This window comes from Gobio gobio (assembly GCF_949357685.1).
Source record: "Gobio gobio genome assembly, chromosome: 15".
NCBI classification, from domain to species: domain Eukaryota; kingdom Metazoa; phylum Chordata; class Actinopteri; order Cypriniformes; family Gobionidae; genus Gobio; species Gobio gobio.
In genome coordinates this window covers 32,553,597-32,569,703 of record NC_137108.1, presented here as the reverse complement: position 1 = coordinate 32,569,703, position 16,107 = coordinate 32,553,597, and the positions used below count along the sequence as shown (strand labels likewise).

Sequence of the window (16,107 nt, the reverse complement as noted above, 5' to 3'; positions counted from 1 at the left end):
AATTCCTTTCTCTGAATTGTCAGTAGCTCAGTAGTTCAGAAAGAGGATAAGCTGGCTGCCCACATAATCACTAGTGTCAGATATAGTACAGACCAAACCTGACCAACACGCGTGACACACCCCTCTGACCTGCTGCACACAAAGGCACAGCAACATAGCAACACAAACAGGAAAGAGACTTTTTATCAGAACCTGATAAAACCGTTTGCGTAAAACAAGTTTACGTCCAGTATCATTTCCTGATTCTATTTTCGCCATCATTTCCTGTTGTTGCGATACTGTCCGATCTGTAAAAGTGTTAAAAAGGTCTAACACATACATGACTTGTTCCACCAATTTTATTCAACATTTCATCTTATACTGAATCTGAACCCAGCTCCTGTTTAGTCTCTAACACCAGGCAGCATGGAAACTTTTGGCTGCTGTAGTTCCATAGTAGGTCACCTTGCACTTTAAAAAAAAACGTTACAGAAAAAGACCGTAGAAATTCTATAGTAATCAGTAAACACTTTTGTAATATATGTACTTTTACTGTAAAATTGTCAAATTTATGATTTTGGAAGTAAAAACTTTATGATTTACTGTATAATCACACACACACATATATACTGATCAGACATAACAGTATGATCACTGACAGGTGAAGTGAATAACACTGATTATCTCTTCATCACGGCATCTGTTAGTGGATGGGATATATTGTGCAGCAAGTGAACATGTTGTCCTCAAAGTTGATGTGTTAGAAGCGGGAAAAATGGGAAAACGTAAGGATTTGAGCGAGTTTGACAAGGGCCAAATTGTAATGGATAGACGACTGGGTCGTCTCCAAAACTGGAGCTCTTGTAGGATGTTCCCGATCTGTGGTCATGGGCGGCCAAGGCTCATTGATGCAAGTGGGGAGCGAAGGCTGGCCCGTGTGGTTTGATCTAACAGACGAGCTACTGTAGCTCAAATTGCTCAAGAAGTTAATGCTGGTTGTGATAGAAAGGTGTCAGAATACACAGTGCATCACAGTTTGTTTCGTATGGGGCTGCATAGCTGCAGACCAGTCAAGGTGCCCATGCTGACCCCTGTCTACCGCTGAAAGCGCCAACAGTTGGCACAAGAGCATCAGAACTGGACCACGAGCAATGGAAGAAAGTGGCCTGGTCTGATGAATCACGTTTTCTTTTACATTACGTGGATGGCCGGGTGCATGTGTGTTGCTTACCTGGGGAACACACGGCACCAGGATGCACTATGGGAAGAAGGCAAGCCGGCGGAGGCAGTGTGATGCTTTGGGCAATGTTCTGCTGGGAAACCTTGGGTCCTGTCATCCATGTGAATGTTACTTTGACACGTACCACCTACCTAAGCTTTGTTGCAGACCATGTACACCCTTTCATGGAAATGGTATTCCCTGGTTGCTGTGGCCCAGGAATGGTTTGAGGAGCAAACAACGAGTTTGAGGTGTTGACTTGGCCTCCAAATTCCCCAAATCTCAATCCAATCGAGCATCTGTGGATGTGCTGAACAAACAAGTCCGATCCATGGAGGCCCCACCTCGCAACTTGAAAATCTGGGTGCCAGATACCACAGTACACCTTCAGGGGTCGGTCGGTGTATATATACACGTGTACACACATAAATATTATATAAACACACATACATGATATAACCCCTGTGTTATCAAAATCCTAAGATGCAGATGTAGCCACATGTACCTTGCTATGCATGTATCCATATCATGGCCCTTTATTTTTTACAGAGACCTCTTCATCATCTGTCCAGCAGTGGACATGGCGGAATTCTGGGCAGCAAACACACAGTCCAGTGTTCACATGTACCACCTACCTGAGGACACTGCCTACAACAGGTGCCTCTCATTCCACACACATAATATCATACTTGCATGATTGCACATAACCTGAACATATGGTTCCATTCAAAATGACATCTATCAGATCCTGTAAGTGTATTTTCTGTGTATTCTAAATATGTTTTTGTCACAGTGTTGATCTGTCAGCTCCAATGGATGTGCAGTTCCTTTTCGGAGTTCCTCTTGCCTCAGAAAAACGTGACCTCTTCAGCTCAAAAGAGAGAACGCTTACCCTGCAGATCATGAACTACATGGCAAACTTCATAAAGTCTGGGTATTTGTCAACCATTTTTATATATTTTTTAAAGTAGCGACAGATCTTTTCTTCAGATCTGAATGAAACGGATAATTGAAAAACATTGGATGGAGGCAGATCTGATTAAAATAACCAGCATGAATTAAAGGTAGGGTAGGTAAGATTTGGTTAAAAAACTTTTTTTTCCAAATTTGTTTAAACTTTCTTTATATATCAATACATAATTAAAATGTAAGTACTCTGAAAAAGAAAGTATAAAAATTGAGTGTCTGTAGACCTCTCACGACTGTTTTAAAGACAGCTCAATATTTCCATTCACTGCACCTTCTCCCTTCTGGGCTCTTTCCAAAGCCACGCCCCCAAAACACATGAACGCGCTACGCCGACCGCGATCAGCTCAGCTGAAAGACACATTATTTACCTGAGGCGAGCGGAGAAGAAGTGCATGTAGTGACATCATGTCAGAATCACATGTAATAAAAAATCTAACTTTATCATTATGAATATAAACAAATAAGATGTCTTTTAGTACTCACTATCAAGCTAGAATAATGATACTGGTAAAGTTTAAAATACACACACAACACAGTGTCTACGACACACACAGATACAAGATAAAAACATCAACATAAACATTGGTAGAGTATATAAAAACAAACCAAGGGCCGAAATAAACGTGCAGGTAAAGTTCCCGTTGAACATGGTAAAAGAGTTTAGACAGAGGGTAGTAGCTAAAGCTGACTTAGTTCTAAAAAAAAGTTCCTGGATGCGGTGTACTAGCTTTTACACATGAATTTTGTTATCTAAAGTTACATTTTGCGAAATTCAACACGACAGCGATCAACTTGAGCTAAGCATATTGAGTATTTATCATCTCTACTAATGGTTCGCTAAGTGTATAACATTGTAACTTTATGCTAAGTAATGTTATGTTAGCTATATTAGGCAGCTAAGTTACGTGTGCTAGTGAGACATGCTTCATGAAAACATAAACCAAAAAAATGTATAATCAAAATGAAAGATTACCTGTCCAGCAGAAATACAGCCTCTTGAACTCCTCAAATCAAACGGGTGCACCAGGGTTGCCAGGTTTTCACAACAAAATCCGCCCAATTGCTACTCAAAACTAGCCCAAAACAAGCCCAATCGTGTTTCTCCGGTAAAAATCGCGTTTGGGGGGTAAAATATGTGTCTTTTTGGTAGGGCTGCCTGCTAAAATTCGCAAATCCCGGGGCAAAATATCACATAATTGGGGTCGCTTCAACCCGCGGACATGAAAAACAGCCCGCGGCAACAGTGTTTTGAAGTAGCCCGACTTGGCAACACTGGAGTGCACACATGTGGGCAGATCCTGGAGCAAAAGCGGTGGTAGCCATGGTAGCGAGAGAGAGTGACAGTCACCCAAGCCAATCACTTGTTTCGGCCCGAACGAAAATAATGAGCGGTGTTTATTGCAGATTAAAAAGTCTAGAGTCACTCGATTTTTAAACTCTCTTTTTCAGAGTACTTAAATTTTAATTATGTATTGACATATAAAGAAAGTTTAAACAAATTTGGATAAAAGTGTTTTAGATCATTCTTACCTACCCTACCTTTAAGTGTTCACAATAACATGCATTTTGAAAAGAGGGGGAATTTTCATCTCATGCCGACTGTAATGACTTTGCACCACTCTGTTAATCTCTCCTCTGCTCTTCACAGCAACCCCAACCTTCCTTTTGCAACATCTAGGACGTCCTTCAGTAAGCTCTTGCCCCCATGGCCTCAGTTCATGCCTCACCCGGGTGGACGGGGCTATAAAGAGCTGTCCTTTACGCTCCGTAACCGCAAGAACCTCCAGAGCCCTCAGTGTTCCTTCTGGTCTCAATATGTGCCGGCTCTGATAACCTCTACCAGTTAGTATACTGCTCTACACATCCATATAAACTCATGGTGGTCTTTAAATGTAGAGATTGGAAGATTACAGTGGGGTTTTTTTTACTAGGTATATATACCTTGCACTTGGTAATACTTGTAAACCTGACTTTGACTTCACAGCCAAATTAACCTGTGGGACTTCAGTGGGAGATACCGGAGGAATTCAAACTCCAACCCAAGAGCCCAAGCCACTCCCAGATGACAGCTTCTCTCTGACTCCAAGCAAACCTAAATCTGAGAAAGATGCTTACAATTAGTCTCAAAATGTACACATTTTCTTGTAATCGCTTGTTCCAGAACCAATTCAGGCTTATCATTCTGTCATTTTGGTATTTCTATTGATGTAAATCATTGTGATTTATGAATCGATGAGCATTCATTGTAGAACTTAAGCAATAAACTGCATCGAAAACACTTTTGGTTTATTCTTCATTGTTCACATTTTTCAACACACAATGCAATAGAATTTTGTCCACCAAGGCTGAAATTTCAAAGAGAACCCTTGATTAATATATCCAATGCAGTAATTAAATAAAGTGCATTAAATGATCTTCATTAATAATTGAGGTGATTTAACATTAAACTGAAGAAGACATGCAGTCACATGGAATAAGGTCTGACCAAAGTGCCAGGAGAACATATGAGTAATCCTGACCGTTTCACTTTCTGCAAGTTTCCAGATGCTTGTGTGCCACTGACTGAGGGCTATTCTGAGATACTAATTATCACGATATTCCTGGAGATTATAAGAAGCCTTTCCTCTTTGTCTAGACTATTCTGCTCTGGCTGTCTGGACACTTTTGATTACATTCACCCATATGAACGATGTCAAGGTTAGGGCATTTTCTCAGAATGTCATATATTTTTTTCATCGCTACCACATGAACTATGAAACAAAGTTGCACATTAAGGGCTGAAAGATTAAAGTCTTTTTTAGTCTGTGGTGTAGGAGATTAGTTCAGAAATGTTACTGTTCTTCTGTTTAGTGCATCAGTGGCAGGCTGCCCAGCTGTCGGTTTTAATTTGTAAACAGTGGAAACCTCAGCTGTAGTGTATACTTCAAGGTTTTGGCAAAGTATGAGCACATCACACAAATCTTGCAAAATGCTGTGTACGCGCCTCTCAAAAATATGTCACGTATGTACCAATTTGTTTAGTTTCTTTGTGCATTATTTTCGTTAAGAGCTCAATCTTCACCGCATGTGAGTTTTAAAATTCACTTATGTGTTTTCCCCAGCAAACAATCCACTTAAAACAATATTTATTACAGTTCCTTACTGTTTGAAATTTCATGAAATATTACTAATGGAAAAAGACCAAATCACGCAGGGACTTTGGGGAATGTCCTTTTACCGTTCTTCGCCATACATTATATTGTAATAAATGGATGTTAAACCATTTACAATTTTTCACTGTATGAGGATACATTTAACCAATTGCAGTTAACCAATTTCTGTACCAAACATTTTTACAGTGCATATTTGATCAATAAAATGTATGTAGAATTTTAAATTAGTATTACCAATATCTGGTTTCTTATACATCCTCACCTCCTGCCAGTTGTGCAGGAGGAAATGGTTTTTGGGGACACAACGTTCTTTGTCCTGGTCCAACTGCTCTTATCTTAAATTCTTCCTGCTCTGGAATTATTTCTGTCCAAATGTCAAGCATGCAGCTTAGGGCAATACGAGTAATGAATAAACTGTGATTATCATCTTTTTCCTCCTTCAACTGATTCTTTGACTTAAATGGTTCAAAAACGGATTAGCCTACTCTGTAAACCACATACACTTTGAATTTAAATTGGGTTTGTGTGCAAATGTCATGCAGTCTCTCTCTCTCTCTGGACAGATTCAGCTTGTATTAATAGGAGGATTTATAGTACCTCTCCTGCACATATTTCTTTCATGTTATGTATTCTTTGTGTATAATTGTTTTTTATTTTAATGCCGCTAAATTCATTCTAGATGTATAAAAAAATATAGCTAAATGAGGTTTCGGAATGAATGGCTAGCTTAGATTTCATGTCAAGCCATATGCCATTGCCAACAAAGACATAATTACGACGTGAGAAATCTAAACATTTGTCTTCTATGTTAGTAATTTTATATTAGGCTATAAAAGTTCACTTTCTTAATAATTCCGATGTTTTATTTTGATTCCATCCCCTTTAACGATTGAACTGCAGCGAATTGAAGGAAAACTTCCAGCAAACTCCCACTAAATCTGACAGACTGACGTAAAGTGAGACTCCAGTAACTCTGGCCGACACATCTGCGCGTGTCACTGTGGATGCCACGAGGGAACGCTTGTGGATTGTACCTGTAGCAAACTACATTTCTTGTTTCAATGTATTTCTCTCAGGAATATAGTAATGTGGAGACTCCTGTTGTGGATTCTTTTGACAGCCAGTGTGCACCAGGTGAGTCTTATCATTCTGTTGAGTTAATGCAGTATTTAAGATATAAAAAAGTCGCCCAACTAAAGGCGTTTTTTTTAACAATTAAAGAAAGCAAGAATATTTGTTATAAGCTGCCTTTTCTCTCAGTAAAGTAGTGACGTTGCTTATCAAAGCGCGAGACACCGTCGCTGGTTCTTGGAAAGCGCGATTTATTTTTCAAATTCATAGGCTACAAATTACAATATTTACAAAATCATTACAATCCTCAAATGCATAAAGAAAAGCATAAATAATTGTTTTCCAGAATTGAAAGTGACAGTTTCATGGGTCATCATTATGACTAGCTAGAGCAAATAATATACTGTGTGTGTGTGTAGGCTCTCTCTCTCTCTCTCTCTCTCTCTCTCTCTCTCTCTCTCTCTCTCTCTCTCTCTCTCTCTCTCTCTCTCTCTATATATATATATATATATATATATATATATATATATATATATATATATATATATATATATATATATATATATATATATATATGCCTGTCTTTGTATTTTTTATTTTATTTTACCACATTTGTTGACATTCTTCGCTCTAACAAATGTGCTGTAATATCCTGTATATCAATTAATAATCAATTAATGATAATAGAGAAAATGCATTTGTTGACATTCTTCACACTAAAAAATATTAATTAATGTGATATTGCTTAGGCTATGCAGCAGTTAGGCTATATAAGTAGGCTATTGATATTAATAACTTACTTATCACACAAAAATCGGCATGTTAGGCTATCTTCTCCGACAAAGAAATGTAAGCGTTGCTTGTTATAGACTGAAACCCGGTCTGGAACAGATTTGCCATTTTTGTATCGAAAACAGTATTCTGTTTAAAAGTGATTGTTATATCTTATTGTTCATATTAGAAACTAATCTAAATCTTCCTCTGCAGTGAAGTTTTTGGAGCCTATTTAAATGGCCCAATTTCAATGAAATTTCAAAGCAAACTCTCTGTTGCCCCAAAGTGCCTAAAGGTGGCATATCTTCTTCATGTTCCTCTCTTCTCTCCCACACAGGCCAGTTCCCACAACTCCACAGACTCTCCTCTTATGACCACCACCGATTTGGACTCTTATAATCGAAATCGATACTGCAAATGGCCCTGTAAGTGCCCCAAGAGTGCCCCTGTTTGCCCATATGGGGTTAGCCTGTTGACAGATGGATGTGACTGCTGTAAGGCATGTGCCAAGCAGGTGGGGGAAACCTGTAATGAGAGAGATACCTGTGACTATCATAAAGGACTTTACTGTGATTACAGCTCTGACAAGCCGAGGTACGAAAAAGGAGTATGTGCATGTAAGTGACCCCATATATTTTTTAACTGGCTTGGCTTTAATTAATATGTAATGATTCAACATGCATTAAATAAAATATATAATGAAATGGTTAAAACACAAAAATGTTTATGTTGTGTAAATGTGAAGAATTTGATCATACATTTTAAATTGTAATACATTTATTATCTCTCTCTCTCTCTCTCTCTCTCTCTCTCTCTCTCTCTCTCTCTCTCTCTCTCTCTCTCTCTCTCTCTCTCTCTCTCTCTCTCACACACACACACACACACACACACACACACACACACACACACACACACACACACACACACACTTAATCAATATATATATATATATATATATATATATATATATATATATATATATATATATATATATATATATATATATATATATATATATATATATATATATATATATATATATATATATATATATATATATATACACACACTTTTATACATTTATACATATTTACAGCACAATGTTTTACATAACTAGACCAAGATGCAGATGCTGATACGTTTATTCAATTTAAAATTTTCTTTGCTTTGATATTGTAAAAATATTTAATCTTTCAGTTTTTGTCCAGGTTTGAATAATGTTTTAAATTCCAGGTTTTCAATGTTGTCTTCGACTTTTGGACCCTGCAATATTGGAAAATTATGTAAATATTAATGTACTCAAATTAAACTTACAGATGAAATGCAATATCTACTTATTCGGTGTCAAATTACACAGGCCACAAAACTGTCAAAGAACTTTTTAGTTCTGTCAAGTCCTTGTTTCAAGGAAATAAATGATCCAGTCTCTTGTGTGTTCCAGATGTTATGGGAACAGGCTGTGAGTATAACGGTGTGATTTATCGCAATGGCCAAAGTTTCCAGCCCAATTGTAAATACCGCTGTCTGTGTGTGAATGGGGCAATTGGATGCGTGTCTCTCTGCACCGAGTCACTGCCACCCCGGGTCTGGTGTCAGTCTCCCAAGCGAGTGAAGATCCCAGGCCAATGTTGTGATAAATGGATCTGCGAAGAGTCCCGTAAACCACGCAAGACCAACCCCAGACACGCCCCTGAGGAGGGTGAGCAGTGCGTTATTGTTTTGTGTGGTGATAAATGTCCATAAGAAGGCTATAGCATCTGGTGCACTAACATTTTTAGCTCATCATTGACAAATATCACACCTTTTCTTTACGTCTTTTTCAGAGTCCCTCACCACTAATGATATTTGGCATAGAAATTGCGTTACCCAGACCACCCCATGGAGTCCCTGCTCAAAGACCTGTGGGCGGGGCACATCATTGCGCATTTCTAATGACAACGCTGGCTGTGTGATGGAGAAAGAGACTCGACTGTGTAACCTCCGACCTTGTGAGGTCGACATCACCAAGCACTTTAGAGTAAGAATTAATTTCTATTCTATTTAACTTGCTCACCCATCTCTACTTTTCATCACTTATTTTAATGATAGAATATAAATAATATAAATCAGGGATGGGCAACTTCGTCCTGGAGGGCCACTGTCCTGCAGAGTTTAGCTCCAACTCTAATCAAACACACCTGATCCAGCTAATCAATGTTTTCAGAAATTTTAGAAATCTACAAGTGGGTTTTTTGATAAGAGTTGGAGCTAAACTCTGCAGGACAGTGGCCCTCCTGGACCAAAGTTGCCCATCCCTGATCTAAATGATTAGATTGACTGATTGAGAGATTGATTGTCTGTCATATCTGTGACTCAGCCGGGTAAAAAGTGCCTGAACATCTACCGTGAGCCAGAGTTTCAGAACTTCACCATCTCAGGCTGCATCAGTAAGAAGGCGTATTGGCCCAAGTACTGTGGAGTGTGTACTGATGAGCGCTGCTGCATCCCCTACAAGTCTAAGACCATTGAGGTGGAGTTTGATTGTCCAAATGGATCAGTTCTTACTTGGAAATACATGTGGATCAATGCCTGCTTTTGCAACCTCTCCTGCAGGAATCCAAACGATATTTTTGCTGATCTGGAGCAATACTACGAGTTCAATGAGATTGTTAACTAATTAACCAAGAGCCAGATGCAATCTCTTTTTATGGCGTCCTTGCACTCACATTTGTAGTCTATGAAAAGCACCCATGCTCCCAGTGTGACAGTAACAGAGATGCTGTTTGAAAGTAATCGTTCACTGTTGATGAGAAGTCATATCGGATGGTTTATGAATTAGAATTAGCACAGTTACTCATATTGAGATAACTTGTGAGGTGAACGTTAGTTCAGACTGAAAGACTTTATGGTACAAGAAGATTTCTAATGGATTTATGAGGGACAAAACATTTTGTATTTAAAATGACTTCCTGCTACAAATCTGTGCAAATTAGTTAGTAAAAAAAAACACTTTATATTTTACAAAAAATGTTTATAAAAATATTGCCTTCAACGATAAAAGGAATTCTCCTTAGAGGAATACACATTATCAGTTTTTGAAAATATATATGTTAGTAAAAATGGTGTAAAAAGACGGGTTTGTGTCATTCTGAAATATAGAAGAGAAGTGACAGTGATCTTTTTGTTATTCAGACATTTATTTTGCCAAGTTGTTGCTGTTCATATTTAATATTCTGGAAATATGCCAGAAATGTATCCTTTTTTTAATAAAAAAAGACATATGCTTATCTTTATGCATTTGCTTGTATTTCTATTGTCACTCAATAGTAATTTACATCATTTCCGTAATGGTGCAGTGGTGCTGTTTAAAATTCATGACACATATTGTATGTAATCATACTTTTCAGAGTGTTAGACATTATAGCAGTGCCAGTGACTACATTTACTCAGTTATATTTTATTAATCCAGTTGTTAAATACAAAGTCATCTTACCAACATTCAAAGATTTGATAGTCTTGCTAAGTGATATAATGTCAGTGAGACTGTAAAAAGCACAACCACCAAAAATGATTCAGAAATTATATCAAATGTTTCGTAGACTACCTGTGGTCATTCTTTCTCAACAGACTGCAATACCTTCGAGTATATATTTGACATGGTTATCAATTACAAGTAGAGAATATGTAATTAATATGTATAAAAAAGTTCCCAGAACATTCAGCCTTACCAGTCAGACAACCCTCCAACACAAACACATATACACACATACATAGTATACATTGTAACAACATAATCTTCTTAATATAATATAATCATTATAAAATATTACATATTGTACATTACAAGTAATAAAATGATGAAAAGAAATGGCCTAGTCTATTAAGTAAGTGCAATATTTGTTTGCTGTGAGATAAACACTATGATAGGCTACATTAAAGGAACTGTATGTAAGAAATGTATTTTAATTAATCATAAAATGGCCCTGATATCTCACTAGACATTAAGAAATCATGTTAATTTCAAATACTTATATCACTGACAACAGTTGTCCGGCCAGGATATTGTCATTTAAAAAGTGAAGTTGCAGCCCTCAACTGATGTTGATGTTGACATGTTGTGTTTTGGCCTGAAGCGCCACCTTCCACCTATCTACCAATCACAAAGTCAGTAGTGTTTCGGCATCCGGGTTGCCAGCTCTGCTCTAGTTACCACAGTTGCAGCTACAAACTTTTTGGATAAAAAATGTCTAAGGAGGTGGAGAGGGGATACACCGCTCTACAGTAATTTGAAAGTGACTGCAGTACCAGTTTTGGCCACATTCCTACATACAGTTCCTTTAAACATTATCTAATCACAGGAGCATCAGCTTTCAGGTACAAATTCTGTAATTTCAGGTCCAATTTTAAACTGCCTGCTGAGTTCCAATCTGATTTGCACGGTGGTGTAATTTCATGAAGCGTTCAGCAGGACAGCTCGACGGAAAGTGTGGGACCTGAGGAACTGTGCTGCTCTACGTTGGCGTTGGAGGCGCTCTCCATGGAGACGTCAGTGTGGGAACGTCCACGCTGCTCATCTGCCGTGTTTGTACCGCTGCGGTTGCGGTTGAGGGATGAGTTACTGGCCGTACGAGAACGAGACAGACGGGTCATACTGGCAGAGGGCACTGTGGAGAAGAAAGTGATAAAAGACAGTGAGACCATGATTTTCTTACATATAAAATGCCATATGAATAGTACTATTATTTTGATAATAGTTCAGTATTGTTGTTAAAATAACGTGTGCTTACTGTAGCCCATGCCCTGGATAAAATATTTGAAAGCTTCTATTAGTTTGTCAGGCTGTGAGAGAACATAAACATAGTGTAAATTCACTCACTTTAATGTCTGTAAGAATGGAGATTTGAATGTGTGTGTATCAATGTCTAAAATGTCTATATGCAAATGATCATACCTGATCAATTTGAGGCAGGCCGCCACAGTCAGCCATCTAGAAAAAAATAGTCAAATATTAAAAATGACAGTTTAACCATTAAAAACTAATGATGTTCAAAATATCTGTACCATATGTCATTATTTTATACTAGATTTACAGGTTTGAGTGATTGCAATAGAAATTGTAAGGTCACTGACCTTGAGAAAAGTGGTCGTTGTTGGATTCATTCTGGAGTTGCTGTCAACCTGTGAGGTAAAATATTTAGATAACCATTGTGTAATGTTTTCTCTCCAATTTATTTGCAGTACGTAGTCAATAATGGGGAAATTGTTGCAACTAATCGCCTTAACATCTCTAAAACTTTCAAGGCAGTAAAGAAATAACTTCTCACCACAGCATCCACAGCTGGAGAATTATCACCCACTATCAGCAAAACTGGACACCTGTCATAAAGACAAACCATGTGCTTGAAACACAATTTTACGGTCTAATGCACTAGTCAAAATCAGTATGTATACTGATATGTCATCAGGTGGGACTTACTGGAGGGTTCGTGCATTAACGTTTCCTCCTTGTACTGGTCTCTCGATCTCCAGATCTCGTCGGCTGAGAAATTAAGGAAAGATGATGAGGCTTTCAGTAACTTTTTTTCTCTGTTGTATTAAAAAAATCCAATCCAGAAACTCAGTGACTGCAGACACAAATTGCATTAGTGATACCTTTTGTAGGACTTGACAAACTGCTGCAGGTTGGACTGGTTAACATTATTTGTAATGAGATGACGGAAGGTTGCAATTAGTTCATGATTGTTATGTATCTCCTCCTACATCAAAACAATCAATACATGACAATTAAATGTAAAAAATGCGCATGTTCTATATCATTTCGATGAGTATTCTTATTCAACAGTTCTCACCTTTCCAAACAGGTGTGAAATTACAGTATCAGGGAGAGCGTGGGTCCAGCTTGTAATCTGTAGAAAATGTCACGTTTTGGGGATTTATATATTGTAACAAATATATGAGCCCCTTCAAATGAGTTTAATAATGCATTCATTTCAAATCTCATAAGAATGCAAATCTAGCAGAAAGAAACCAGCTTCTGTACCTTTTGTGCAGCCCAGTCCATAAAACCCTCTGCCTGAGCGCTCATATTAATCAGAACAAGACCTTCAACCATGTCTGGGTGTTTTAGCTTTAAGAGAGAAAAAAAAAATACTTATGAAAAATGTATAATTGAATATGCACTACTGGAATGTTGTTTGTACTAAGGAAACATTCCTGTGTATTAACGAGCAAGCTGGCGATAATAATGAGCAGGATTACACTGCAAGTATCAACATTGCGTTTGGAGCAAGAGTTGCAGAACTGTAATCTGTGTTATTCAAGGCCATTCAAAATGCAACTGAGGGGAAAAGTGTATAAAACTCACTGCAACACGGGCAAGGATGTTGGCTCCAGCACCAACCGCCATTCCAATCACACTCTTCAGGCTATAAGGGAAAAAGAGCAGGCATTCAAGTTGGTCTGGATCAAGAGCACTCATAAGAGCCTCAAAAATAAGAGTTAGAGGGCATTAATGAGCAGTGAAGACTTACCCAAAATGCTTAAGGACCATAGGGATGATCTCTGAGAGCTGATCCATCGAAGGGTAGGTATACCTACAACAACAGACAGTGGTTTATTTGTTAGCCTCACACATGTGGAACAATATGGAGGTTAAATACTGAAGGTCCAATTAAACAGCACAACAGGTTAATTAGGACTGGCCGATGGCCTTCCAGGCATTAGAGAGGTCATAATCTGTCTGGATGCTGTTCTGGAAGGTTGGATTATGGGCAATGGCTGTCAGTTACATTGTTGTAGCAGATGGCAGATCATAAATGTTCTCTGCTCCGCTCAGACGCTATAACTGACATGCTGACCTACATTCTGCCAGTCTGTTGCCATAAGGTTCTGATAAAGCTGTCTGCGTTATATTTCCTAGAGCAAACCCGCTCCGATTGAACAGATTTTAAACGGATTTCCTGTCTTAGAAGCCTGTCTTTGTTGACAGAACGAGAGAGAGTGAGTCACCGTTCATTTTGAATGTTGCTGAGACAGAAATCGTACGGTTTTAGTTAATTGTATCCCTTCGGATGCTCTGATAGACCTGCTGAGACCATAATCAGGTGGCATAATGGACTCCCACTTACTCTGTGGAGAGTGTGCTGGCACCCTCCTGCTGTCCTGGGGCGTCAACATGGCACACAGCAAAGTGTTGCATGATCTCATGCATGTCTTTGTGATTAAAGAGTGACTCAAAACAACTGTTATCTGCAGAACAAAGAACACTGCTGTGATACTAAGAAGCCATTGGTGTTCGATATACAAGTTTTTCAGTCCATTAAGACGGAATACAAAAGAGATATTATATATATATAGGGTATAGGGCTCGTTTTAAGAGCCCTGGAACTTGCATTGATACTGTTGCTTTAAAAACACACACTGAGCACATTCTCTTGAATCTCTTGCAGAAAAATCTGACAGCCACACCTCTATAAGGGAGTAAGAAGTTTTAGAGGAGATTCTTACGGTTCAGTCCAATGTCATGGAAGGTCAGGATGGTAGGCCGGTTCCCCTTCGGAACACCCTTCATGGTGCAGTGCACCTTACCAAAGGAAGTCTCCACATCATCCTCCTACAAGAGCAAAGTTATGGTAAGGTTTGTAACATCTCACCTGCATTCATATCACAGCTTATCAAATCAGATGAAAAACAAAGGTTTAGTAATAAACTTATTTTGCCTTCCCTTGAGCCTTTATTATGGAGAGAAAATTCTAATACTCAATCTCATTCCCTCTCAATGGCTGCAATCAGAACATGCCAGAATATATGGTTCAATTCATTTTAATTGAATACTGTAATTAAGATGAACATATTTATTGCAACATTTCCCGAAAAACATTTTCAAAAAATGCTGCACCCCAAAAATCCACCCTAAAGTGTTAAATAGCCTGTTATTTCGCACAAAAGCAACAAAGCTCCTTGACCGGACATAGTAAACCTGCTGGACAGTAAACAACACAAATGCCATCAAAAGACACAAATATCACCATCTAAAGAAACAAATATCACCATCAAAACCCCTTTTAAATGAAACGCAAAAAAACTCATGCAATCAACATCCTTTGTATGCACTGATCTAACACAGCATATACAACATCAGCAGAAGATCAATAAAATCATATCAGAACTCACAGTGATGTCAAGTTCAAAGACGCTGCCCTCAGAGTCCTCCAGTACCATGGTTGCAGTTGTTGTAGAAGGCCGGTGTACAAAAAAAAAAAAAGTGTATTTGAATAGAGAATTTCTTGTTTTGCTGCAGCCTAAAGCTCCGAGTTGCACAGAATGCACTGAGCTCTGGGTTTTATATCCCCTTGTTTACAGTGTGGCGTAAACATCCCACTCCCAGCATGCCTTGCATATTGGCCAGAAGGAACCTAATTCTTAAAGGATGGAAAGATCAACAAATTGGATCAGTAAATTAAGCTGGACACTTTGTTCCCATGGTACGTAAACATTTTATGAATAAGACCGATGGATTCTTGAGCGTCATGAAGATGCTTGCAATATATGAATTATAAAAATGTTCATTGATTCATTAAACTGTTTTGTTGAAAAAATATATATTTTTAATAATCAAATTAAATATATAATATTTTATAAAACTAAACAATAAAAGCATTTTTCAAAATATTTTATTTTGTGTTCCACAAACGAAAGTCAACCATACAGGTTTGAATAACATGAGGTGAGTAAATGATGACAGAATATACTTTTTTTTACTTAACTGTTCCTTTAATCGTACACTCTCAAAAAAACCTGGGTTGTTACAACTCATGTTTTGGGTCAAATAGGGTTTGTCAAATGAGTTCATCCATATTTGACCCAAACATGGGTTGAAACATGTTTGACTAAATTTGACTGTAGTATACATATGTAACATTTATGATGATGATAAATGTGGCATATGCATATGATATAGGATTC

The 16,107-nt window shown here is 38.0% G+C and overlaps 3 protein-coding genes across 6 annotated transcripts in view; 2 read left to right on the top strand and 1 right to left on the bottom strand.

The window, feature by feature from the left end:
- Positions 1-4,439, top strand: part of tg (thyroglobulin) — a gene marked incomplete at its 5' end in the record, with an annotated part of 47,302 nt that extends 42,863 nt beyond the window's left edge. Inside the window, 4 exons of the mRNA XM_079836842.1 lie at positions 1,748-1,855; positions 1,992-2,132; positions 3,816-4,009; positions 4,152-4,439. Coding sequence (XP_079692968.1) covers positions 1,748-1,855; positions 1,992-2,132; positions 3,816-4,009; positions 4,152-4,288 — 580 coding nt within the window. The 3' untranslated portion in view covers positions 4,289-4,439. The remainder of the gene's footprint in view (positions 1-1,747; positions 1,856-1,991; positions 2,133-3,815; positions 4,010-4,151) is intronic.
- Positions 4,440-6,248: 1,809 nt separating this feature from the next.
- Positions 6,249-10,434, top strand: ccn4b (cellular communication network factor 4b). 2 transcript variants are annotated; one of them, XM_079837184.1, is made up of 5 exons: positions 6,249-6,453; positions 7,502-7,781; positions 8,606-8,863; positions 8,988-9,181; positions 9,521-10,434. In XM_079837184.1, the coding sequence occupies exons 1-5, from the start codon at positions 6,406-6,408 to the stop codon at positions 9,818-9,820; spliced, it is 1,080 nt and encodes a 359-aa protein (XP_079693310.1). In that variant the 5' UTR covers positions 6,249-6,405; the 3' UTR covers positions 9,821-10,434. The 2 variants fall into 2 exon arrangements, with proteins under 2 accessions (XP_079693310.1, XP_079693311.1); XM_079837185.1 differs by having other exon boundaries at positions 6,263-6,453; positions 7,502-7,758.
- ndrg1b (N-myc downstream regulated 1b) lies at positions 10,327-15,482 on the bottom strand. Of its 3 annotated transcripts, none has more exons than XR_013818053.1 (15): positions 15,316-15,456; positions 14,650-14,755; positions 14,271-14,391; positions 13,674-13,736; positions 13,508-13,568; positions 13,184-13,270; positions 12,993-13,049; positions 12,796-12,899; positions 12,620-12,682; positions 12,468-12,519; positions 12,274-12,321; positions 12,095-12,130; positions 11,931-11,982; positions 11,487-11,807; positions 10,333-11,085 (listed from the first exon to the last, which is right to left on the bottom strand). XR_013818053.1 is itself a non-coding variant. In XM_079837183.1 (14 exons), exons 1-14 carry the CDS (start codon positions 15,361-15,363, stop codon positions 11,605-11,607), a joined length of 1,101 nt encoding a protein of 366 aa, XP_079693309.1. In that variant the 5' UTR covers positions 15,364-15,482; the 3' UTR covers positions 10,327-11,604. The 3 variants fall into 3 exon arrangements, 1 of the variants encoding a protein (XP_079693309.1); XR_013818052.1 differs by having other exon boundaries at positions 10,583-11,085; positions 11,500-11,807; positions 15,316-15,466; XM_079837183.1 differs by having other exon boundaries at positions 10,327-11,807; positions 15,316-15,482.
- Between the last annotated feature and the right edge of the window lie 625 nt (positions 15,483-16,107).